General features: G+C 38.8%; 1 protein-coding gene across 4 annotated transcripts; it reads left to right on the forward strand.

The window, feature by feature from the left end:
* The first annotated feature begins 354 nt into the window (after nucleotides 1–354).
* Nucleotides 355–24,631, forward strand: LOC125466228 (transformer-2 protein homolog alpha-like). Of its 4 annotated transcripts, XM_059638904.1 has the most exons (9): nucleotides 355–549; nucleotides 7,514–7,788; nucleotides 8,067–8,218; nucleotides 11,810–11,972; nucleotides 14,912–15,100; nucleotides 22,331–22,446; nucleotides 22,546–22,614; nucleotides 24,028–24,089; nucleotides 24,176–24,631. In XM_059638904.1, exons 3-9 carry the CDS (start codon nucleotides 8,148–8,150, stop codon nucleotides 24,184–24,186), a joined length of 681 nt encoding a protein of 226 aa, XP_059494887.1. In that variant the 5' UTR covers nucleotides 355–549; nucleotides 7,514–7,788; nucleotides 8,067–8,147; the 3' UTR covers nucleotides 24,187–24,631. The 4 variants fall into 4 exon arrangements, with proteins under 4 accessions (XP_059494887.1, XP_048416436.1, XP_048416437.1 ...); XM_048560479.2 differs by lacking the exon at nucleotides 7,514–7,788; XM_048560480.2 differs by lacking the exon at nucleotides 7,514–7,788 and having other exon boundaries at nucleotides 22,549–22,614.
* The last annotated feature ends 624 nt before the right edge of the window (nucleotides 24,632–25,255 follow it).

Here is a 25,255-nt window from a genome sequence, read left to right on the forward strand (position 1 = left end):
GCACGGACTGAATGGGTCTTTTTCTATGCTGATAGACCTCTACGACTCCCTTCTAATGCATGAAGGGAAAAGCAATTCTCTTGTTCCTCCAGTTGTCGTTCTCTGTCTCCAGAATCTGGATACCAAAGATTTGCTTTGAAACGAAAGAACAAATTAACTCAGTGACACGACTACACTCGACTACCGCTGCCTCTCCCCAACTTGACGGCGGGAAGCCCCACCCCAACAACCGAAAGGGGTGGCGCTGTGGTACAATTCTAGACGTTTATTGATCCATAAACCATCTGTCACCGTTATCCGACCGTCATTTCCGCTAACGGGCCGAGTCGACGCGCTATAAAAGGCTGCCCGGTTGTCAGGGCGCCATTTTGTCAGCTGTCGGTTGTTTGGTTTAGTTGTGGTTAGGTTACCAAAAGTTTGTCTTTATTTCCGTTGGGTTTGAAAAATATATGTATTTTTTGTTGGTTTGTTTGTACCTGCGTGTGTGTGTTCCTTTTGTCTGCTTTTGTTAAAATGAGTGACACGGAAGACTTGACTGATGAGGAGAGGGTGAGTAGAAATGGTGCAATGAAGGGTTTAGTGCAGACGCTTGAGGATTTGACATTCCAGGGTTTCTTTGATCTCTTACAATCTTATCCATAAGTAATTCTTGTTTTACTCCAGATACTGCCCTGGGTTTGAAGTAGGTTTATTGTCATTGCGTGACTACGGAGGCACCTGTGTATATTTTAAAAATTACTAAAAGCTCACTTCATTTTTAAAAGAAGATAAATTGCCGGTTTTTCTAAAACGAAATTCATTTCCTCAGTCCTCACTTCCTTTCTCTGCTTTTTATTTCTAATCTCAAATGAAAGCGCACGGTAGGTTTATTTATTATTGTCAGCCATCTTTGTAAGATGCCTGACATTCTGCTTTCAAAGGACCAACTTCTGTGATTTCTGTTTCCTTTTGAAAGATTTTTTGAAGTTTTTTAAATAGTTGCCAGTGCTTGGGAGTCTAGGAACTCAGCTTGATATCTGTCATTGCCGCCTTTCTGATGGCTAATTCGATACTTTTATATCTGATTCGGTTAAGAAATTTTATTTAGATTACAGGTCTGCGTTGAACTAGCTCATCTCAGTAAGGAATTGAGTCACCCAAATTGGCTTTGGCATCCCTTGGTGAATGGGGCAGGTGTGACGCAACAGACTGCCAGAGTCCGATCAGATCCTGATGCCTATCCAGTCACCCTGTTAGAAAGTGCAGATGCATCACTAAAGCATGAATTTTGATGACCTTTTCATCAAATGCACTGTTTTTCAAGTAGTGTTGTGATTGTTTTCTGTTTCCTTTGTCATGTCATGTTCTTCAGTGACATGTATTTATGTGATGTATATTGTAACTGTCTGTAATTCCCTCCAAAATGACCTTTGGAGTTAATCTGGTTTAATTGAAATTGATTGTTATGGCTGTTGGGATTGGCTGTCAACTGGTTATATTTCAAGTGTTGCATTTCTGAGGATCCTATTGTACCAAACTTGTAATACATTTTCTGGTTTGATTTGGAAAATTCTCAGATGTTCTCAGATGTCAGACATTGTGACTGAGTAAAACAACATCAGTCATATGTCAATTTATTGAAAGTTCTTTGTTAGCATTACCGTCAATTAGATAAGTCATAGCAATTACAGTAAAGTAGCCCAAGGCAATGCATCTTTTGATTTCTCTTCATGCTGCAGGGTGTCAATAATCTATGTGAAGTAAAACATGGAGCCCAATGTTTCCAGTATAACTAGTTCATGTTCTCCCCTGTGCTTTACTCAGTATATTGCATTTAGAACTTCTAATTTTAAAGTCTCAAGATCAGTAATACATGAAAATGGTGTAATGTGCCTGAGCTATATATTGCAAATCTTAGTTTAGTGTGCTGCCTTATTGAGGACGGTGACGTATGATCTCACTTACTCATGTTTGCTACTTAAATGTATTAAGAGAAATCTACTTGTGATTCTGAAATGTGCAGACCTGAAGTCACCAAGGCCTGATCAGTCCTGTTGAGTTAGGTTATGTTTGCATAGCAGTGAGAGAATTACAATTGCCCTTGCTCCTGACTGCCACCCAGCAACTGCTGCAAGAAAATGCACACCTCCACTGAATGTGAGACTTCCTTGTAGAGAGTGAAACTTTACAGTGAAACTAAAAGCATCAGTTTTAATTTTAATTTTCTTCCATGGTCACTGGTAAGGCTAGCAGTTTTGCCTAACCCTAGTTCCCTTTGGGAAAATGGTGAGTTATATTCTTGAGCCATGCAATAGGATAGTTAAAAATGTCGAGGTGGAAACTACCAAGCAAGACTCCTAATCCAAGAACCAATTATAGGATGAAAGTTTCTGATTGGCTTTTGTAACAGAGGTTGGATTAAAACTGTTGTTTTCTGTTTACTTCGAAACTTCAAACACAATGAACCATTGAAAAAAAATTAACACTTCCAATCAAGACAAATTTTCAATGGAAATAAAATGGCAGACTGGTTGTGAAACAGGTGTGAAAAAATACACAAGGCTAATATACATACATACCCTTGCATACTATTATAATGTTAGAAGACATTCTGTAGGTTAATGGAATGCGTGAGCAATTCTAAGTTTTATTCCCAAGTACTTTTCTATGCCCTCAATCTTGTGATCCTGAACTATCTAAAAGAGGAGCACGATTCCTGTTGTAGGTTCTGATGAAAATTCAACAGTACAGAATATAAACTAACATGTTCTGCCATGGCATTTCCGGCTTCATTTTTGAATTCTGGCCTCTCAAATGCTATCCATGCATTAGTACTGTGGAAAAAGGGTCAGTTTGATCAAAAGGCCTAATTAGTTTATCTCTGAAGGCACTGAAATTATATCAGCAGCCATAAGCTTTTTACCTAAACTTTGTAGTCTGTTTGCCTTGGTACCACCAGTTAGTGTTAACTTTCACTGAGTCATCATTGAATTAGCTGCCATATCTTAATCTATTTAAATGGAGCACTCAACTTTTTTAGTTGTTTAACATTTTTATTCCTTTAAACCAATTTATTGGATCCAACAATGCTTATATGGGCTTTAGAGAAGCAATTTTGTTTTGTGAAGCATTGAGGAACGATGTACTGTCCTTGGAGGGATTTCCAAGGAAGTTTACAAGCATGATCTCGGGAGTGAAGGGCTTGTGTGAGGAACGGTTGAGGACTCTGGGTCTGTACTCAGTGGAGTTTAGAAGGGTGAGGTTGGCTTCTCATTGAAACTACTGAAATACTGAGGCCTGGATAAAATGGGCATGATGTTTGCACTAATAGAAGTCAAAATCCAAGAGCACAGCCTCTGAAGATACTACTCTTTAGAACTGAGATGAGTGGAATTTCATCAGCCAGTGGTGAATCTGCAGAACTCATTGCCACAAAAAGCTTTGGAGGCCAAGTTATTGAGTGTACTTAAAGATATGTAGATTCTTAATTAGTAACCTTTGATCCTGTTACAGGGATAAAACAGGAGAATAGGGTTGAGAAGCATATAAGCCATGACTGAGTGGCACAGCAGAGTCAGGCTGAATGGCCTAATTCTGCTCCTTATCTCTTGTAATGGAGGCTATGGTATTTGTATGCATAGCATTGTATGTAGCCATCTCAGATCTTCAGTGTTTTGTACAAAAGTTCCCTGAAAGAAAGGCATCTTTGATTTCAGTGAGGGGACTACTAAATATCTGAAAGAATGAAAGCAACCATAAAAATAGATGTAATTAACTTGTTACATGTGTTAAAACTGTAGTTTAAGATTATCATGTACCTGCTGACCTTGTTCTTGTAGATGGTAGATGGATATTGGAAGGTGCTACCTAAGGAATTTGTTACTGCAGTAACGTAGATGGTTCATACTGTAGCGGAGGAAGTGTTGGATGTGGTGCAGTGTACTCATCAATGTAACCCTTAATTTAGCAAGCAATTGAATTTTGACATCCAACATTAGAACCTCATCTATGGAGGAAACATCATCTTGAAAACTTTATTGATACTTCTGAAAACTAAAACACCTTCACCTCTGTTTGAATAATATGCTTAGAAATTTTTACCATTAAAATCAATTGAAATAAACTGTCATTTTAAGTAACAAAGTGTAGAGCTGGATGAACACAGCAGACCAAGCAGCATTTTAGGAGCACCAAAGCTGATGTTTTGGGCCTTGACCCCATTTAAAGTACTTTTTCACCTGACAATTGAAAGCGCAAAATCTGGGGATTTTAATGTTAGTTCCAGTTTTAGGCATTTGGGAGCCATCAGTTGAACTGTCTCAGGAAGCTGTTATAGGATAACCTGTTGATTTTTGGGCTTTTTAAAAATTGTTTGACTTGAAATGTAATTACTATAATCTCAAATGAACAAATTGGATATTCTGTGTACATCACTGAAATGTGGCTAGCACACACCATCTGACACAACTAATCAAGTGTGTTAGTAGAATGTTCATCCTATGCTGAGGTGCCCAGAATGTTAAGGAGAAAATATTTGCTACAACTTTACAGAACCTGGATGGACCATGACGGGAGTGCATCATACTTGGAGAGGTTGTGTTGGCCTTGAAACAATGCAGCAAGAATATAATGGCTCCAGGGCTCAAATTTTGAAAAGCAGTTACATAAATCAGTTTTTAAATTCTGAAATATGGGGTACAGGGTGATTTCATTCAAATTTTAAGATTTTTAAAGGAATTGATTGAGTTGATAGCAAGGAGTCTTTTTTGTTGAGAGTCTAGGATTAGTGAATGTAACCTTGAAATGTATATCAATTCAAGAGACCATCAGAAACACTTTCAAATAAGTAGTAGAAGTGTAAAACATTCTCCCATAAGCTGTAAATGTATACATCCCATTAATTAATGATTTGAAATCCAAGTTGGATAAATTGTTTGTAGCCAAGGGTAGTATGGGATGTGAAGTCAAAGCAATTAAGGTACAGATGAACCTTAATCTTTGACCAGCGGTCCTCTGTCAGACTGATCTACTTCTGTTCCTGTCTGAATGCATTTTGATTTATTTAACATTGGGACTGGAAAGACAACACCTGGGACTGAGGCAGTGGTGAATAGAAATTATTGCTGAAACACAGCCCGTTGAAGTTGAGAAGACCAGTTGATGTAATCACCATTCTGTTAAATGATTTTGGCATGGTTTCATAGTCCTGAATGTCTACTCTATATATTTAGTCTTCTTAGATTATTTTAGGTTTTACTTCTGGACTGTGCCAATGAATCATATAAAACAATATAAAAGTTTGTTCTAATGATAACCAATTGAATTGCAATCTTCTAAAGCCCTCATGAGATGTTCTAATGTGTGAATGCTAAGATTGATACTCAAACAAAAATGCTACTCAAGAACACTGTCAAATCTTGAACTCTTTACCCTTTGTCAAGAAACAGTTAGGAATAACTAGTTCTTTATATCTAAGAATTATGCTCCTAAATTTTTCTTAAATGAGCTAGTTCATTTATTCCACTAAATCAGGGGCCTCACTGAGTGAATTAATTAACTTTCATCAATTGTCTGAAGTCTGAATAAACTCAGACTGACAGTCGATTATTCTGAGTAAAATAATGTGCTTAAACATAAACATTATGTACATATAAAGTTGACAAAGGACAGGTTACAAACAGTTATCACAGTAAATCAATATTAACCACTTTCTGATTAGAAAGTTGATTAGTGCTTAAGTTTGATAGAAATTAGAGAACGGTATTTAGGTTTAGACTTATTAGCTGGAAAAGTTAAAGCATTAAATAACTAGTCTAATGAATAGGTCATAAGGTCTACTTGTGCTTACAATCTCACTGAGCTGTAGCTCAGAAGTGGTAACCATTTTTTTATGGGAAGATAGTGTTAGCCTCTTGAGCAAAGTTAATCATGAACCCCAATATTTAGTGACCACCTGTCTCTTCTGGACCCTCTGCTCCTGGACAAATTCATTGGTGCTGGTAGCTGTTTCTTGCTTTTGTTTTAGTTTAATTTGAAACTTGGATGTCTTGATGGAATGTGATTGTATCTAGCTGACAAAAACTTAATATCTTACCTTCCTGTAATCTTTCTCTGTGAAGATGCTGTTTTGGATTTTACAGATAGCATTCTGCATATACTAGGCAGAGAACCTGTACATCTACCACAAAGAACTTGAGCTAAATTAATAATGACCTGTAATGTCAAAACACTAGCCTTGCTTGCAAATAAATCTCCATTCTATGAATCAGTGATATTTCTTAAAGTTCGCCCCCTCTGGTGTTAATTGCCTCACAACCTTGTTAACCTCTAAAGCAAAAAACACCAGAATCTAAAAGTGCCAGATCATTCATTCAATGATGCACCTCCACCTCCAAAGAGTCTTATCGAGCAAAAGGATTAAATATGGGTTCAAAAAAAGCAATTTTATTGCACCCCACCCATTTTAGCATAAGCTGTTTTCATCCTAGAATCACTGATTATTAACACGTACATGATTCTTATAATTTCTCCTACAGTTGCAAGACTGATTTGGTACCACTGTTTCTAGTTGATCAATTCAGAACTGTCCTAACCCTAAAGTGTCCTATTTTGTATTATCCATGTTTTAGTTTGTGAGAAATTGTAGCAACACTAAAAATTGATTGTATTCAAATCCTGACCATCCCAGAATAATGAATCCTTGGGACTTGTGATACAGCATTATACACAAAAGGAATGCTGATTTCAATATACTCCCATACATTGCCTTTGGTTCCCAATCAGTTTGTGTACCTAATGGGAAGTAAAAGCTGGCTCATTCCAATGTATTTTTTTTGATGGTTTTTCCCTGTGTTCATTAGGATTGAGGCACAGATGTTAGTACAGGGAAATAAAAGTTTTCTCATAGTCATTTAGACAGCTTTTACTTTACAACCATAGCATTGCAGAATGGTTTAGCTTTGCCCTTGGTGATATTATAGCGTACATAGGAGTCATAGTCAAGTTTGACTTCAGTGTGAAACGGTGCTACAGTTGTCGTGTAAATGCAGTCTTGACCTCAGTAAGTGTTGGAATTAATTTCATAAGAGCCCTTCAAGCAATAAAAGGAGGCTGTTAACACAGCTGGATGTTGAATTTAATCCTAACAAGTTAAAGGATAGCATGATCATCATGTTACCCACTCTTAATGTATTCTAACTATTAAAACCTGTGGAAATAAAGTGGATGACCTGTATGGTTCTTTTAATTTTTTTTGTTGCAGCGCTTCTTAAAAGGTTTGCCGCACTGTTTTTATTAAAGTAGCAAATTACTTCACTGGAGTGCTTATTTTATCATCCGAGCCAAAGGAACTTGCATACTATCCCTGATTTATTGAAAAATAAGTAAAAGTTAATTTGTTTATCCTTAGCCCAATAGACAATTCAAAAACCAAAATCCCAAAATGGATGGAGCAAGTTTAATGGGAAATTAAGATTTACACGTTTTAATCTGAACCCATATACCTCATCACGCTGAATATTCTTTTTCCATTAAGGTTAATATACATGAAGAAGGTGGAATAATGGAAGATAATCAAGATAATGACTATACACACAAGTATTGCAGATCAGTCAAATAAATTTGAAGCTGAAATGAGAGCGAAGAATGGTCAGATAGAAGAGCATGCATGGTGTAAGGCATTAAGTGGTTTGAAGGTGAAGAATACTCGGTGTGAGAAAACTGAAAAATGAAGAATGAAGAAAAGAAAAAAGTAAAAGCAAGTGAAGTAAATTTAAAAGAAGGTGTCTGAAGAAAAGATACCTAGGCCAAGTAATGTATATAGTCTATTTGTGTCTGTATGCTACAGTTGTAGTATAAATTGCATGCTAAAATTAATAATCAGATGGATTTATAGACAAAAAATTGGTACAATATGATTTTAGGGAAATTTTAACATTCTAGCTAGGTTAATTGGGGTTTGGTTTATTAGGGAGGTGGTTGAGGAGAAATTAAGTGTTGTAGTTGAGAATAAGATATTTGCCTGATTAGGTTGGAGTTGAAGTTTTTACATGTATTTTGCTTGCTAATGAAATGTTCCAATGCTCTAGAATGGGAGGTCAACATCAAGATCACGGAGCAGGAGTACAGCTGAACGTGCCAAGTCCAGAAGTCGATCTGAGTCGCGTTCTATGTCAAGGGCATCAAACCTGTCAGGATCACGAACATCATTTTCTAGATCTCGTTCAAGGTCCAGGTCGCGGTGAGTGAAAGAAGAACTTGTATATCTTTAAGCATGTATAATGAAAATGTCTGTGAAAATTTGGTGTGAAGTTTACAATCTTATTAGAATTTGGATGTCTTTTAGTTTTGTCTGTCATCTATCTAGACATAATGTTAAGCCTTTTTTTGCTACTGACCTTGTAAATGGCAAAATCTATAGCAAGCTGACTACCGAACAGGACGAAGGTAATAGGAACTGCACGTGTTGGAGAATCCGAGATAACAAGGTGTGGAGCTGGATAAACGCAGCAGACCGAGCAGGAAAGCTGATGGGTCGGGCCTAGGGTCTAGGCCTGAAACATCAGCTTTCCTGCTCCTAACATGCTGCTTGGCCTGCAGTGTTCATCCAGCTCCACACCTTGTTAAACTGAACAAGACAAATGGACTAGAGATTAAGGCAGCTCCTGAGATTGAAATTGGCAAACGGGTGATGTGGTATTCTGCAAGGAATTTTGTTTGACACTGATTCATGTGTGGAATGAACTTCCACAGAAAGCAGTGGATGCAGGTACAGTTATAAAGTTTAAAAGACATTTAGATAAGTACATGAATAAGAAATGTTGAGGGAAATGGGTCAAGCCCAAGTGGCAGGGCTAGTTTAGTTGGGGATTATGGTTGGCATGCTCTGTTTGGACTGAAGGGTGTGTTTCCATACTCTGACTCTGGTGGGGCAGCTATGCATAATTCATATATACTATTTGAACTCAAATTGAACTACAACTTCATAATTTCTGGGTGGCTTCAAACAACCAGGTAATGTAGATCAGTCTTACCCAGCTCCTTCCTTCCTCTTCTATCTAACAAAGGAATGTGTTCTCCATGAGATAGTATTCAAAGTAGTAGATAAAAGACAGGAAGTAGGAGAAAGGCTTTGAACCTAATCTCCTACCACAGCTACTCCAACACTTTGCACAAATCCCTAGCTTTCCTTAGTACACAAAAATGTGTCTAACCTACAGCTTGAATATACTGTTGAGTATCTGAGGTAGAGAATGTCAAAGATATTGAATCCTTTTGGGTGACAATTATTTATCCAAGCCCAGGGATGAGCAGCCTCACACTAAAATTTTAAACAAGCTGTTGACTCCCCAGTCATGGGAAACATCATACCAGCATCTCCCTGTTCAAGCCTTTTAAGAATTTTGTATGCTTCAGTGAGGTTTGACTATTCTGCCATTCGTTTGAGCTGAGGCTGGAACATAAACTTTGACCTGTGAGTGAATGCTACTGTCACCGTTTCCTCCATGCAAGTTTATTCTCATATTAAAATAAGTTAATTAAGAATTTAAATGTTTAATTTTAAATCAGTCACTTGCTTACATCCTTGATTTTAGATTGGGATGATATTTTTAATGCTTCACTGATCAGCTCTTTCCCAGATAACAAAGTGTGAAGCTGGGTGAACACAGCAGGCCAAGCAGTATCTTAGGAGCACAAAAACCTCTCTGATGAAGGGTGTAGGCCTGAAACATCAGCTTTTGTGCTCCTAAGATGCTGCTTGGCCTGCCGTGTTCATCCAGCTTCACACTTTGTTATCTGGATTCTCCAGCATCTGCAATTCCCATTATCTCTGATCAGCTCTTTCCCATGCCATTCTTTAGGAAGTATTAACTTTGCATTGGTCTGTTTGGTTGGCCTTCCAATATCTGTTTCTGATTGCTGACATTCAACATGTGAACCTGAAGTGAGTCCCATAGGATATATCTGCCTGATGCTGACCTCTAGAACCTTGCAAACCAGCATTCTCCTTCCTGATCAAAGTCTGGGGACGATTGTTGCACTCTTACCATTCCAGCTAATTTGGCTGCGCATACAAAAATTTCCTGGCATTAAAGAAAAACTGTTTTTAATCAGTTTTAAACCACCAACCTTGTCAACAACTCCTTTTCCAAGCCTTTCCTTCGATAACTTGATAAAAACAGCTTCTGTTTTAAACCTGTATTAAACTTTTTTCATTGGAATATGAATTTTGATTCCAACTTCATCATGTAACACTAATTCACGGACCCTGTCTTGCACAACAGTACATTTTTTAAAAAATAAAACTCCACAGAAATAGTCTCAAACAGTCAGTGTGTTCCATTTGAGCCCTCATCTACCTTTCCTTCTTAATTAGCTTAAGATGAGGTGAGATTGACAGCAGGGCCTGACTTGACTAACCGTGGTATTTAGCAGCCATAGCAAAACTGGAATCAGTGGGAATCATTAGGAAAACCCTCCACTGTTTGGAGTCATACCTGGCAGGTAGGAAGATGATTGTGGTTGTTGGTCAGTCATCTCACTAGAGGGCAACTTTACAGGAATGGCCTTGGGTACTGTCCTAGGTCCAGTCACCTTCAGTTGCTTTATCATTAACCTTTCCTGTATCATAAGGTCAGAACTGGGGATGTTCACCGAAGATTGTCTACTGTTCAGCACCATCTCTTGATGAAACAGTCTATGTTCAAATGCAACAAGACCTGGGACGATATCCAAGCTTGGGCTGAGAAGTGGCAGGAAACATTCAGCTCCATAAATGCAAGGCAGTGTCCATCTCAAAGAAGATCCTGCAGGTCATCAGGTTATTATTGAGAAACTCAACTGTGCACTGTCTCTATAAATTCATTGTCTACTCGAGCAGGTCAGAGGCTAGCTATATAACAGAAACCACACCCCCACCCAAATTCCTGACAGTCTATCTCCATCTATAAGGCACATGATAGGAGCATGATGGAATATTCCCCACTGGCCTGGTTGAGTGAAGCTCCAACAGCATTCGAGCTTGACATCATCTAAGACAAAACAGCCCACTTGATCAGCACCACAGCCACAAACAACCACTCCCTCCTCCATTAGCAGCAGTGAGTACTATCTACAAAATGCACTGCAGAAATTTTACCAAAGGTCTCTAGGCTGCACCTTCAAAACCCATGACCACTTTCATCTAAAAGGACTTGAGCACAATATATGGGAGCACCACTACCTGCAAGTTCCCCTCTAAGCCACATGCTGTCCTAACCTAGAAATATATTGGTTATTCCTTCATTTTGCAGGGTGAAAATCCTGGAATTTCCTTGACAGCATTATTCATGTACCTACAGCAACTGCAGCAGTTCAAGGCAGCTTACCACCACTTTCAAGGGCATCTAGATAAAGCAATAAATGCTGGTCAGCCAAGTATGCCCAAATAAAACCTCTTGCTGTCTGGTCTAAGCTTTCCATTAAATGCTTCTGTACTATTTGCCTAAACTGTTGTCTGGTGATGAGTAGTACAAATTTCTCGACATAGTATATCCCTTGCTCAGTGCTGTGTTACTTAGATTTATGCTGTAAGCTAGTGAGGGAAACTGTCGAGCCCCTCATTCAAATTTAGTCACTAGCTGTCTGAGGAAATAAGTTTAATTTGAGATCTACTGTTTGCATTTAAAGTAAGAATTGCACTAATACCATGTCTTGCTCAGTCTTGTGTTACTTTAATGCACTGTATAGCTAATGCACTGTTTTAAGTGAGTTACTGCTGTAATGTAGGAAATAAGTTATTCCATTATAAAAGCACCTCTAAAAGAATTGTCTGCATGTATTATTTTAACAGGTCATGCTCTCGACGTCGGTCCAAGTACTATTCTCGATCCAGATCTCACACGCGATCATACAGGAGGCGGCATAGGAGCCGATCCTACTCCCCTGTCTACAGACGGCGGCGAAGCAACAGTCACTCTCCCATATCAAGAAGACGACGTCATATTGGAAATAGGGTCAGTGTATGTTATTACTGTTCTTAATGATCAGTTCCTGTGAAGTTTAAATTGCAAGAAAGTTGCAGTTTAGAAAGTCATTTCTTAACTAATAGACATGAATCTTGCAAGTGCTGCATCATTGCCTTTTTGCAGCCCAGTTGTACAGAGTACGGGCAAGGGTTACAACAGTATATTGAAGTAGATTAGCAGTTCAAGATCCTATTTAACTGCAGTCCTAACTATATAGTTTGGATCTCTGTCAGAACCAAAGGTAAATTCATTAGTTTACTTATCAATCCGTCTATCTTGATTGAGCTGCAGAAGAAAATGTGGTCCTACATTGCAGTTATTCCTTACCACTCTACTTGTATCTTAATGCATTTCCTTAAAACGTAAGTATGACTTGAGTACTATGGAGCCATGACCAGAAATAAGGCTGTGTACTAAGTGACCAGTTAGTGCCATGAAAGATTTGGAAACAGCACTTTGATAATTTAAATGTTTTTCATCCAGCTTTTTACAAGGCCTTTGACTTGATTCAATATGCTTAGTGCTGTTTCAGTTTGAGTCCTCCAAGTGATTGTGTTTTGCTTTTATTTGGTTTTCCTGCATTTTTGAAAAACCAGTTCACACCATGTATAATTTCTGACTTCAGTGAATGGGACAGAAACCTCCTGTCAACTGTCTTCCAATGCTGTTTGAGCACAGGCTACTGATAGGTGCACAGAGAGGATGATTTGAGAGGGAGGAGGAAGAGGTTGCACAGAATTTTGATTTAAAATCCACATTTGTAGCGAGGATTGTGCATAGCCTTCTGAAGCCCTAAAACAGGATTACTGGAACTAATGTTGTGATACCCTTATCTTAGACCACTTGAATAATGTGGCAACTGCACTGATGGTAGAACATTGCTCCAGCAGCCACAGTCCCTTGCAGGAGTGGTAAAATTGCACAAAACTGTGAAAGGGAATCCCTTGCATTTTCTGTAGTGTTACAGAGCAGAGATCTGGGGGTTCAGATACGTAATTCTTTGCAATTTGCACCACAGGTAGACAAGGTGGTTAAGAAAGTATTTAGCAGACTTGCCTTCATTGGATCTTTGACTACAGGAATTGGGATGTAATGTTGAGCTTGTACAAGACCTTGGTGTCTCAGTACTGTGTGCAGTTATATGAAGGTTATTATGAAGTTAGACTGGATTCAGAAAAGATTTACCAGAATATTGCTAGGAATGGAGGGTTTGAGTGATAAAAATTGATTGGATAGGCTGGAATGATTTTTCACTAGAGAGTTGAAGATTGAGGGGTGACCATCGAGGTTTATAAAATCAATAGGGGCGTAGACAAGAACAACAACAAAAGTATTTCGCAAAGGTCAAGGGGTTCAAAACTAGGGGCTATATTTTTAAGGTGAGAGGTGCAAGATTTGAAAAGGACATATGGGGCAACTTTTTTACATAGTGGAATGAACTGCCAGAGGAAGTGGTGGATGCAGGTACAGTTACAACATTTAAAAGACAACTTGGATGAAATCATGAATAAGAAAAGTTTGGAAGGATATGGACCAAGTGGAACTAGTTTAGTTTAGGAACGTGTCTGTTGTGGACCAGTGGACCAAAGGATCTGTTTCCATGCTGTATGACTCTGACTGTCTTACACAGTTGTGCAGATTGTCATTCAACAGCTGTAGGTTTGCCAAGGTCCTTCTTGACCCTTTATTTTCTCTGCTTTGTTGAGCAATAATGTTGATTGTGGTTTAAATAATTTTAAAGCAATTTCTGAAAAGAAACATAATTATAAGGGTCAATGAGATGTAGTGCTGGATGAACGCAGCGGACCAAGCAGCGTCAGAGGAGTAGGAAAGCTGACGTTTTGGGGCTTCAGAAATAGGGGAGAGGAAGGGGATTCTGAAATAGAGGAGGGGAGGCGAATGGAAGATTGATAAAGGAGCAGATAGGTGGAGAGGCGGTGGGGATGGAGCCAGTAAAGGTGTGTAGGTAGGGAGTTAGGGTGCGTATTAGTCAGTTCGGGGAAGACTGGGTCAAGGAGGCGGGGATAAGACTAGTGGGTAGAAGATGGGCGTTGAGGTGGGGGGAGTGGATAGGTGGGAGAAAAGACGGACCCGTTAGGGAGGCAGGGACGAGCTGGGCTGGTTTTGGGATGTGGTCGGGGCGGAGTGATTTTGAAGCTTGTGAAGTCCACATTGATACCATTGGGCTGCAGGGTTCCCAAGCGGTACTGTTCCTGTAATCTTTGGGTGGCATCGTTGTGGCACTGGAGGAGGCCCAGGGTGGATGTGTTGTCTGAGGAGTGGGAGGTGGCATTGAAGTGGTTGGCACCTGGGAGGTGCAGCCGTTTATCACGAACAGTGTAGGTGTTCCACAGTCATACCCAAACCTCCAAAGGAGCCTATCTGCTCCTTTATCCATCTTCTATCAGCCTCTTCTCCCCTCCCCCCCCCACCTATTTATTTCAGAATGCCCTTCCCCTCCCCCATTTCTGAAGGGTCCAGACTCAAAACATCAGCTTTTCTGCTCCTCTGCATGGCCTGCTGTGTTCATCCAGCTCTACACCTCGTTATCTCAGATTCTGCAGCATTGGCAGTTCCTGCTGTCTCATAATTAAAAGGGTGTTTTGATATAATGGGAAAACAAACTGAAACCCAGGTGGAAGGAGCTTTATCTGTTAATTTTACCTCTGCATTCTGTGATATTGATTATATTTTGGGTTAGGTATCTGAATGTTAATCTGCCAAATGGCAAACAAAGCCAAAAGTCAGTGAGGCTTAGTGTTCTAAACATCGACTTATATCTCCAAACAAGTCTACATTCCATTAACCACAGTTCCAGGTACATTTGCAGAGGTAGCTTTCTATATTTTAAATATTACTGTCATTATTGTCCCATGAAATGAACTCTGAAAGTTGTAATTGATCTATTGTTTTGGTTTCTTTTCCAGAGTAATCCAAACCCTAATAATTGCCTCGGCGTGTTTGGCCTGAGTTTGTACACTACCGAACGGGAACTACGTGAAGTATTTTCGCGATATGGACCCCTTGCTGGAATAAATGTTGTCTATGATCAACGGACAGGAAGATCAAGAGGATTTGCATTTGTATACTTTGAAAATGTCGAAGACTCAAAAGAAGTATGTTTGAATAACAGTATGTGTACCCAATTAGGGGAAATCTAAGCTTTTTTCTTCTGTTACCACTGTTCAGTCAGAAATAACACATTCTTGCTGACCATCCAAACTGATGTAATTTCTGTCCTAAGTGAAACCATATCAGAAAGTTTAAAATGTTGCCTTTCCCTAGGTTTTGCCATGAATGGGCTAGTTAAATCTGGTACACAGCTGATAACCTTGCAAAAGCAATAAATATCAGATCTGTTGCTACAATTTGTTTACGACCTCCAGGTAAACCAACTTGTATATTTAACTAGTCAAAACTTCCTTTTCCTGTTGTGCTGCTTTCCATGAATTTAAAACAGGATCACATCAAGTAACTGGCCCTCTAATGTATGGAAACCTTGCTGTGAAGGAGATTATTTGGTAGCAGAACTGTTTAAAACAGAACATTTTAAGTACCCCTTTTTTTCAACCTTTGCTCAAGGCATTAGTGTTGCTTGAGGTGCAGTTCCATTGGTTACTACTGTTCTTGACCCAAGTGACTTCTCCCTTCATGTCTTAAACCAAGAAGGTTTTAGTTGGTTGTAAAGTGTGCCACAACTGAACCTCAGTGGAAGCCTACTGGCTAACCTGAGCAATGCTCCCTATAATTCGAGTCCACTGGCACTGCAGTTCTTTTTAAGGTAGGTGCACAGCTGTGTATGCCCGGATTTTAAAGTGAACATTGTTGTTTGCTACTTAGTATGTTAGATTGTTGTGTGGCCACTCACTCATCCAGATTAATGGGAACATTGACCTTCAGGTTAACTATAGTGGTTCTGTCTATGTGACAGAAGTGACCTTGATGAAGTGATAGTTTGTGTTAGTTTAACTTTTTGTTTGTTGATACAAATCCTAGGTGGAAAAGTAAGCTATGGGAAGGACACAGGCTGCAAAGAGATTAAATGGACAGTGAGGTGGATAGTAGATTACAATGTAGGGAAGGATGAGGTTATTCACTTGGTTTGCAATATGACATTTTTTAACAAAACTTCTGTGATGTTCAAAGAGACTTGGCTTACTAATGCAAAGTATGAAGAAAATTAGCATGCAGCTACAGCAAGTAGTCAGGAAGATGAGGAATTAAGCCTTCTTTAACCTTTCATGTGTTCATAGACTTCTGGGTTCCCTTTTGAATTAACCACTAACCTGTTGTCTTTTTTGTCCTTTCTCCCTTTAGATCTTTTACCTACATTCTACAACATCCTAGTTCTCTATCAACAAATGTTCTGTCAGTCTTTACAGCAGAAGACACAAATTTCATTCCTGAAGTAGACAATAAACTGAGTTAAAGTAGGAAGTTGAGATTAGTATCAGCAACGAAAGTGTCTGGTAGAAATTAGAGACCAAAATTCAACAAGGACCTGATCTACATTCCATTCTGAATGTGTTAACTACAGTGATAGTGAATGCGATAGTTTTCTAAGATTCCTTCTTTCTAGGAATGGTCCCGTTGAATTGGAAATTGGTAAACGTTACTCTTTTCTTGGAAAAAATAGTAAGAAAAATTGGAACTACAAACTAGTGAGCTTAATCATTGGGAAAAACTGGAATCTTCTATTAAGGTGAGGGTTAGGTAAGGTAATCTTAACGCACTTAGAAAAGCATAGTATGACTAAAACAAGTCAATATAATTTAAGTAAAGGAAAATCCTCATTCAAAAACTTGAAGATTTTTGAGGTTGTAACGAGTGACAAAAAGGGAAATCAGTAGTTGTAATATGCTTAGATTTTCAAAGAGCATTCATTAGAGTGCTAACAGTAGGTAAATAGGCAAGATGAAGGTTCATGGAGTTGGGGATGATATAGTAGCATAGATGGAGAATTGGTTAGTGAACAAGTAGAGTGTGAGGCTGAAATATGGAAGATTCTAAATGAGTGTCGCTGGGCAGATATGGTAGACATGGCACAATATCAGGCTAAGATGCAGATTGTTTAGGACTGAAGAAATTTTGTCACCTTAATGTTTGAGAGTCTTAGGAATTCTCTGACCAGTAGGATTATGGAGTCTCTATCACTGAATGCATTTAAGGGTTGGATAATCAAGGATGGGTTTCAGAATCATGGGATATGGGGAGTGACAGAAAAGAGATGTTGAAGGGCAAGATCAGCCATTATATTGAATGGCAAAGCGTGCTGAATGAGCTGTATGGTCTGCTTCTTTAAATTTCTGGTGTTAACCATGCAATTGTGTTTAGCCTCCTTTTATCTCATTTTGACTTCGGTGCCTTTAGTCATTCAATAAGTTCTGGATTTGGCTGCTGCTTTCTACCTTTTGGAAATGTCTCAAAAATAAGAAAAATTGGAAATGCAGAGCATTGGTAAGAAAATCTGAATTGCAGTCTGTTGTAAATAGTGAGAGGTTGGGAAATCTTCAACTTCAAAGGGACTTGAATGTCTTTATTAACGTTGAAAGTTACATGTAGCTAAACAATTGAGGCAATGGCATGTTGGCCTTGCAAAATGGATTGAGTATAGAAGTAAAGATGTCTTTAATTTATAGAATCTGAGAGTCCATGCTTTGAGTATTGTGGGTAGTTTGTCTCCTTGCTTAAGGAAAGAGATACTTTGCCATAGAATGCAATAAAGGTTAATTGAATTCTTTTTGGATGGAGCAACTGCTTTTGAGAAAAGATTAAATATACTGTGTCTATATTATTGATTTTTAGAAAAGAGGGGTAATCACATTTGAATGTGCAAAGTTCTTCCAGGGATCAACAGGGTGAATGTAGGAAGGATGCTTCCCTGACTGGGGGATTATAGAACTGGGGATGAGGTCTCAATAGCAGGTAGACCATTTCAGATTGAGAAGCTTCTTTTCTGGAGGATCGATCTATGGAATCCTCTTGTTAATAGGGCTGTGGAAGCTTTGGGTATGTTCAAGATTGAATCAGATTTCTACAAAAAGAAAGAAGGAATACTATAGTGCAGGAAAATTATGTTGAAGTTGAAGTACAGCACCATCTCATTGAATGGAGGCATGGGCGTGAAGGGCTGAAGACTTGCTACTCTTTCTCATGTTTAATTATGTCTATTCTGTAACCACGTCTCTTCAAAAGGCCTCCATTGTTCAATTAGTTTTGTTCACTGATTTTTGATTCCAAGGTTGGCCCTTGACCAGTGAAGACTTCTTACACTTGCACAATGTATTTTTTGATTAATGTCCTAAAACTGATAGTACAATCACTTCCCAAATGTTTTCCCATCCAGACATTCCATTTGTCCAACTTTATTCACCTGGGCGAGATCTGAAAGTTTCCTGAATCATTGGGCTTGAAACACAGTAAGCCAAGAAGTTATTTTGTATGCAGATTTTCTGTGTGCTCTTCAGATTGTTACTTTGGGCAGTTTATATTAGGGTAATTGAAGACTGCCTTGCTACTCTGTAGTTCTCTCATCTTCCCATAATTTAGAAGTTTGCTGCAGTAAGTGGCCCCCACAATTTGAGCAATTATATATATCAAACAGGTGCTCTGTTCCTTAATTTAAACTGCAACTGTTTGACCCATCAACTACATTAGTGATGTAGTGCTATGATTATTTCATGGAGCAGTGCTGCCAATCTCCCCCCCACCCCGGCTTTCTTACCTCTTCAAATCCTTGAAGTCAGGGATAAAAAGCCAGGTCTGTTTTATGTGGGATGTTATAAATGGCAAAATTATTTGCATTGCCTAAATGTGCCCAGATGCACTAAAGGGCATGCATTTAAGTTCGGGGGGGGGGGGGGGTCGCGGGAAAGCTCAAAGGAGATGAGGGGCAATTTTTTAACCCAGTGATGGGAGTCTGGAATGTGCTGCCAGTTGTGATGATGGAGGCAGATTCAATAGGGATGTTTAAGGAACTTTTAGATAAGCAGTATGCAAGGAATGGAGGGTTATAGACCAAAAGCAGGCAGAAGGGATTAGTTTAATTTGGCATTGTGTTTGACATCATAGGCTGACAAGCCCATTCCTATGCTGCGCTGTTCTGTTCTACATGTTTACTGTTGAGTTAGTCCTTCAAATTAAGTCATGGTGAAACTTATTAAAAGATGAATTTAAAATGTGGTAATTTGATTTTTGAACAGTTCAATTAAGTAAAGTTTTTCCAGCAGTGCACTCTTCCTGAGCTGGGTGAGGAAGCCCTATAAGGTTGGTTTGTTTTACCGTTAGGTTTAGTGTTGCAAAGATGCTAAATGTGGGCATCATAAAAGCAACTTGTAGCAAGTTGGATGTGCGTAATGTATAACAACAGTCGAATCAGAGTAAATACATATTGAGTGTCGAACTTTTTTGAAACACTGAACACCAATTAATAAGCTCTTTTCTCGCAAATGACGAAGCCGAGAACCAGTTGTATTGGTCGTACCAGGCTCTACCGAAATATTACCGGCCTTCTCAAACAGGGAGCCCTGAAAATGGAATAAAGTGCAAAAATTTATCCATTGCGCAGAAGTATATGTTTAAACCTGTCGTATTAATAGAACGGCCTAGAATATACTTCCCATTTAAGCAAAAACAAACTTGCAAAGGGGTTGTATGAAGAATTTGAAATTGTTGCGATTGGCCCAAGCTTTTGAATATTTGTCGCGACCGTTGCAAATCTGGGTACACGTGATCCTCGGGGCGCGAGTTTGATTGGATGAAGAATCGCCTGGATTGTTGCAAAGTGGAGCTTGCTGATTGGATAGCGTGGCTGAATTTTATTTGATAATGGTGCGCGTGCAGTTCTTTTGTAACTATTCCAGATCGCGGCAGATACTTGGGATGAGGTGACATGGCTCGCCCTCTAGAGAGGACAAACTGCAAAGCACTGGCCGAGCATCTTACAATAGCTAGATATCTGTTGTACATGTTGAGTGTCGATGATTAAGTTTTGATGTAAGTTGTCCAGTTCACCTCGAGTCTTCGTGCTTTAAATTTCACATTAGAGCAGCAGTTGGTTTTCTAAGCCCCTAAACAAGCTTGGTTTTTAAATACTAAATACAAATTGCATTTAGAGTTGGTGGTTTGTTTGGGGTGGAGAAAGGTGAAGCGCGGCAATTTGCACTTCAGCATTGGTGCGTAACTAATTTGCTGAGATTGTCAGCCTTTATGAACTGTGAATAAAGATGAGTCGTTATCAAGCGAAGACTGAGGAAAGGAACAAGCGGAAACCGCGCAGCAAGTAACAGGCCATGTGGTCTGATAGACAAAACATTGAAAGGCGAATTGCTTTTTTTAAAAAAGAGGATCTGAAAAGGATTTTTAAAATTACGTGTATAGCTGATCTTTATGATTAGAGACACAAGTGTTTTAAGATTTTGGATTCATTTATAAATGTCAGCATATTTTGGGGAAAATAATAGATCGAGATAATTGTCAGTAGATGGGAATATCCACGTTAAATGTTTTGTTTTCGTGTTATCTGTAACTTTGGAACATTGTGATGTAGTTGGCAACATTTTCAGCATTTCCGTATTTTTGAAACAAGTGTGGATAGACTGCTAAACTGTTTCAATCCGGTTGATGGAATTCGAGGCTTCCACATTGAATCACAGGCATATATTTAGATCACAGGATAATTCCCTATAAATGCGAGACCAACGTTTTTAAAGTACAAATTCACATTATGAAACCTTCCAATCCAGTAGATAAAACGTGAAATTCCGCATTGCACTTAGCCGGCTGTAATGTTTATTTTGCATAATTTGAAATTGCTTATATTTTAGGAGTAGAGATAAACTTCCATGATAAGCCTCTTTCAGTAACGTACCAAGTGGAATTTGAAACTCCAGCCTGGTTTACGTTGATCTGTAATGTGTAAACGATAAACTTTTAAAGTTTCTGATTTGCATTTTTAATTTCCCCTCTCTTTCTCCCCCGCCCCCCCCGCCCCGTTCATTTTTATCTGAAAGAACAATCTGGTTTAATTAAACTGTTTCTTGGCTTTTTACTGAGTAGATAAGTGACCTTATTCTTAAATTCCTATTTTGTGAAGTCACTTGTAAAATCCCTTTGCATTAATATAGCTCAGCAAATGTTATATTGTAATTGAAACTGAAGTGGTCTGCTTTGTGTAGAAAAAATATCATTTGGGCTTGTAGCTCACAAGTTTGATAGCATGCTAAAGCAAAATTATTAGTATAACTTTGCTTACCTGTGTGCTTTAAACATCTTGTTTCTTGTTCATTCCAACTGAATAGTGTTTAATAATATATTAGCACAGATCAGTTTCAGTTACAATAGCATCCTGTTTATGCTAACACATGAAGCTACAATTCTGATAAGATAATTTGCCTGTTTGGAATGTTAGAATAATTTAAAAGTAGTGATTCCACACACTAAAAAATTTGAATCAGCTGCAGGTAAATGTGCAAATTGACCAGCTTCAGCATTTTTAATTGAATATGACAGCAGTTAAGCTAGGCCGTGTAGACATCAATTTCAGGTATTAGGGAAAGTATTCACATGCAGGCTTCTTTCTAATTGTGTTGCCCTAAAGCTCAAGTCAAATTACCTTTTATTGGAAGCTATAAATATTTCATTCAGTTGCTGGAATTTATACTTGTTGCAAGCCACATACACACAGAATGACACTATCAGTCATAGATAACAAAGTGTGGAGCTGGATGAACACAGCAGGCCAAGCAGCATCACAGGAGCGCAAAAGCTGACATTTCGGGCCTAGACCCTTCATCAGAGAGGGGGATGGGGAGGGGGGTGGTGAGGGGAGGTGGACTGAAGATGGAGAAGAGATTACATGAGAGTTGCAGTGGGAGAGATTCCCTGGGGTTGGTCTGGAGGGAGGAGGGTAACTTTTTCAGGTTAGGCATCCCTGGAAGAGGCTCCACACTTTGTTATCTTGGATTCTCCAGCATCTGCAGTTCCCATTATCACTGATACAATTTTAACCTCACTGCGAAGCCTCTTCCAGGGATGCCTAACCTGAAGTTACCCTCCTCCCTCTGGACCAACCTCGGAATCTCTCTCCCACTGCAACTCTCTTGTAATCTCTTCTCCATCTTCAGTCTGCCTCCCCCTCTCCCTATTTATTCCAGTTTCCCCCTCCCTATTTATTCCAGTTCCCTCTCCCCATCCCCCTCTCTGAAAGTTCTAGGCCCGAAATGTCAGCTTTTGTGCTCCTGAGATGCTTGGCCTGCTGTGTTCATCCAGCTCCACACTTTGTTCTCTTGGATTCTCCAGCATCTGCAGTTCCCATTAACACTATCAGTCATGTTTTTTACCTTCAGGCAAAAGAACGTGCTAATGGGATGGAACTTGATGGCCGACGCATTAGGGTAGATTATTCCATTACAAAAAGACCCCACACTCCAACTCCAGGGATCTACATGGGCAGACCAACGACGTGAGTTCAGTTTTTCATCAAATCGTATTTTTTGCACATTACTTTTCTTATAGCATTTATTGAATTGGGCATGTGCCCCCATTTTTTGACATTTTTCAGCAGTGTTGGTTCTTCTCATTACAATGACTATTACAGTGACCGTTATGATGACCGGGATTACAGCTACAGGTAATGCTTGATTCGTATTAGATTTGCTTGATTCATAGATATTACCACAAACGTAACTTGAATTCCGTTTCTAAGTTGATTTTCTTGCCACCTTTAAAAACCATCTGAAACCTGTCTCTTTGCTTGTACCTTTGACAAGTCTCCCAACGCATCTAATTAACTGTATGCTGGTAACCAGCAATTTATCTACATCAAAGATTGAATTGAAAGAGCTTTACATATGCACATTCAAACAAAGATTAATTTGAAGGGAATGTGTGAATTGGATTGCTAGATTGTCCAGCTGACAACTTTGACTTCTCCAATGTCTAGACTCTAATTCTCATGCTATTCTGCCCAGTCTTCTATCCTCCATTCTCAGCAAATCACAGCTTATTCTAAACTCTGCTATTCAGACCTTGTCCTGTGCTGCAATTCGCCTTCCTGTCCTTTTGCTTTGTATCATTCTTTAAACTGCCCTTAAAGCTTGCTTTTTGATCAAGCTTTTAGACATCTAGCCAATTACCTGCTTCTTTGATTTGAACAAATTTAGGTTAACATTCTTGTAAAGTACTTTTTAAAAATATTTGCCACACTCTATATGCTGCAGAAATTGTCACTAGCCTGTATTTCTTCTTGATCTGCAATATTGCCAACTTAAAGTTTTCATACTTCATGGTGTTGTCTTCCTTAGCTTTGAAATTCTGCTGGAACACTCCATTTTTCCAGATTTGATTTTCGTTTTCCTCTTTGTCCCATCATGAGTAGCAATGCCTTTGGCTATGAGGCTGCACAGTCCAGAAATTCCCAACCTGCAAATTCTTCTGTTTCCTTTTAAAAACGTAATATAACAGCTCTTTTGTCAATATTCTATGACCCCCCCCCCCCCCATTTCTTTCTTTGGGCTGGTTGCTACTTTTGTTTATGTTCCAATAGACTCCATGAGCCTTGATCTGCATTAAAAGCAAGTATCTTATAAATGCAAATTGAAGTTAATCGTGGTGGCCTATTCTTCCAGACAAGCTTCAATTCAACATAATATCATGTACATTGATTTTAACTTTGTGATAGTTAAATGAGTTCCTGGCTGTATATTAAATTATGCATGCAAACCTTCACACTCCTTTGCACTATTTTAACTTGCAAATAAGTGCTTATCTGCAATCAAATTAGGGCTATGGATGTTTTTTGTAATTGAATTACCCTGTGTGAGGGAAAGAGTAACAGTCACAAGCATAACATTAAAGAGCACTTTCGCACAGTTGTGTTGTCACTATGCAGCAATTAATGAATATCTTTAAATTTTGAGCTAAAATGGATGTGGGTAGCTTCATTTGAAGCTTTGGTGTATGGTACGTAGTCTGATTATGTGCTGATCATAGTTAAATTACTGGCTGTATTCTGGATTTTTTACTATGCTTTCATCTTTCCTAGGAGACGATCCCCTTCACCCTATTACAGAAGATACAGATCTCGATCTCGTTCTTACACACCCCGTAAGTATTCTGACTTGTTTTCCTTCCTGACATGAATTTTTTTAAAATCTGCAGATTTTGATCTGATGTTTATTGTCCTTTTGCAGGTCGCTACTGATGGCATTTACCAAGTATTTCCTACCAGTTTAAAATGGATGGGAACTTTTTCAAACCTACAGGGAGTTTTTTAAAACTGAAATGAGAATTATTGGGCATTGTAGTGCTTTTTTAAAAACATTTTTAATTATTTTAAGCAAAGCCCTATAATCAGAAGTAGTCTCTCATTTGAAAGTTTAGTTTTCTGCCTCACTAAATTGTTTTGCTTTCATGGTGAGTGGGAGTCTGTCTTTTTAATGGGAGACCTACAGCAGTATTGATGCGTTAAATGTTATTGCAGTCATATAATTTCTGGTACATATGTACTTATTACTTTGGGATATTAAGCAAGGTGTCATGACTTTTTGTGCACACTGTTTGATTTTGCATACTTTATAAGGAAAGATTCAGTTGTAAAGCTGCTTTGTGGGAAGTGATGACATGCAATAAATGTCTTCGACTCAGAATATGTGACCTGATTTCCTTATGCCAAATAGGCAGCTGTGGTGTTGCAGTTTGCTGAAAATGCCAGTATGGCTTTTTGTTTTGATGAACCTGCCTTGTGATCTTTGTCTATAAACTGAAACACCAAATGGTACAATGGACAGAATGGGGAGGACTTATCATTTCTTACTGTGCTGAAATATTTTGTGCAAATATCGAAAGTATAATCCAAAAAGTCAGGCTGCACCTCCCCAACCCTCCTTCAGTCTCTATAGTTTTTGTCCAAGAGTAGCCGAGTGCCTTAGACCAAGAAGGTCCGAGAATAAGTACTTCATTTATTTTAAGTTAGTAGATTTAAACTGGGGTGAAAATTTTAAATAACCCTTAGTGTTGGGTTGAAGGTGGGGTAATAGGATGGGAAATTTTCCAAAGACTTTCCTCCCATCTATCCAGCATCCTCAGCTGGCATCTTCCTGATGTTGAGTAGGTTAAGAGTGAAAGGAACTGGAATTACATGAATTTGTAACAGCCCACGTGTCAATGGCAGCCTATCAAAGCATTGGTTAATCTGTCATGGAGAAGGAAAGAATTAGCGAGAACTAAGTAATAGAACTGCATGATTTAAATAATTTCATGTAGTGTTGGGA

The sequence above is a fragment of the Stegostoma tigrinum genome, chromosome 31 (assembly GCF_030684315.1).
Source record: "Stegostoma tigrinum isolate sSteTig4 chromosome 31, sSteTig4.hap1, whole genome shotgun sequence".
NCBI classification, from domain to species: Eukaryota; Metazoa; Chordata; class Chondrichthyes; order Orectolobiformes; family Stegostomatidae; genus Stegostoma; species Stegostoma tigrinum.

Excerpts from the sequence above, each read along its gene's own strand:
- LOC125466228 (XM_048560479.2), top strand. The coding sequence starts at position 514 with ATGAGTGACACGGAAGACTTGACTGATGAGGAGAGG. Across the intron at positions 550-8,066 it reads ACTTGACTGATGAGGAGAGG|AATGGGAGGTCAACATCAAG; the intron begins GTGAGTAGAAAT and ends CCAATGCTCTAG. Across the intron at positions 8,219-11,809 it reads CGTTCAAGGTCCAGGTCGCG|GTCATGCTCTCGACGTCGGT; the intron begins GTGAGTGAAAGA and ends TTATTTTAACAG.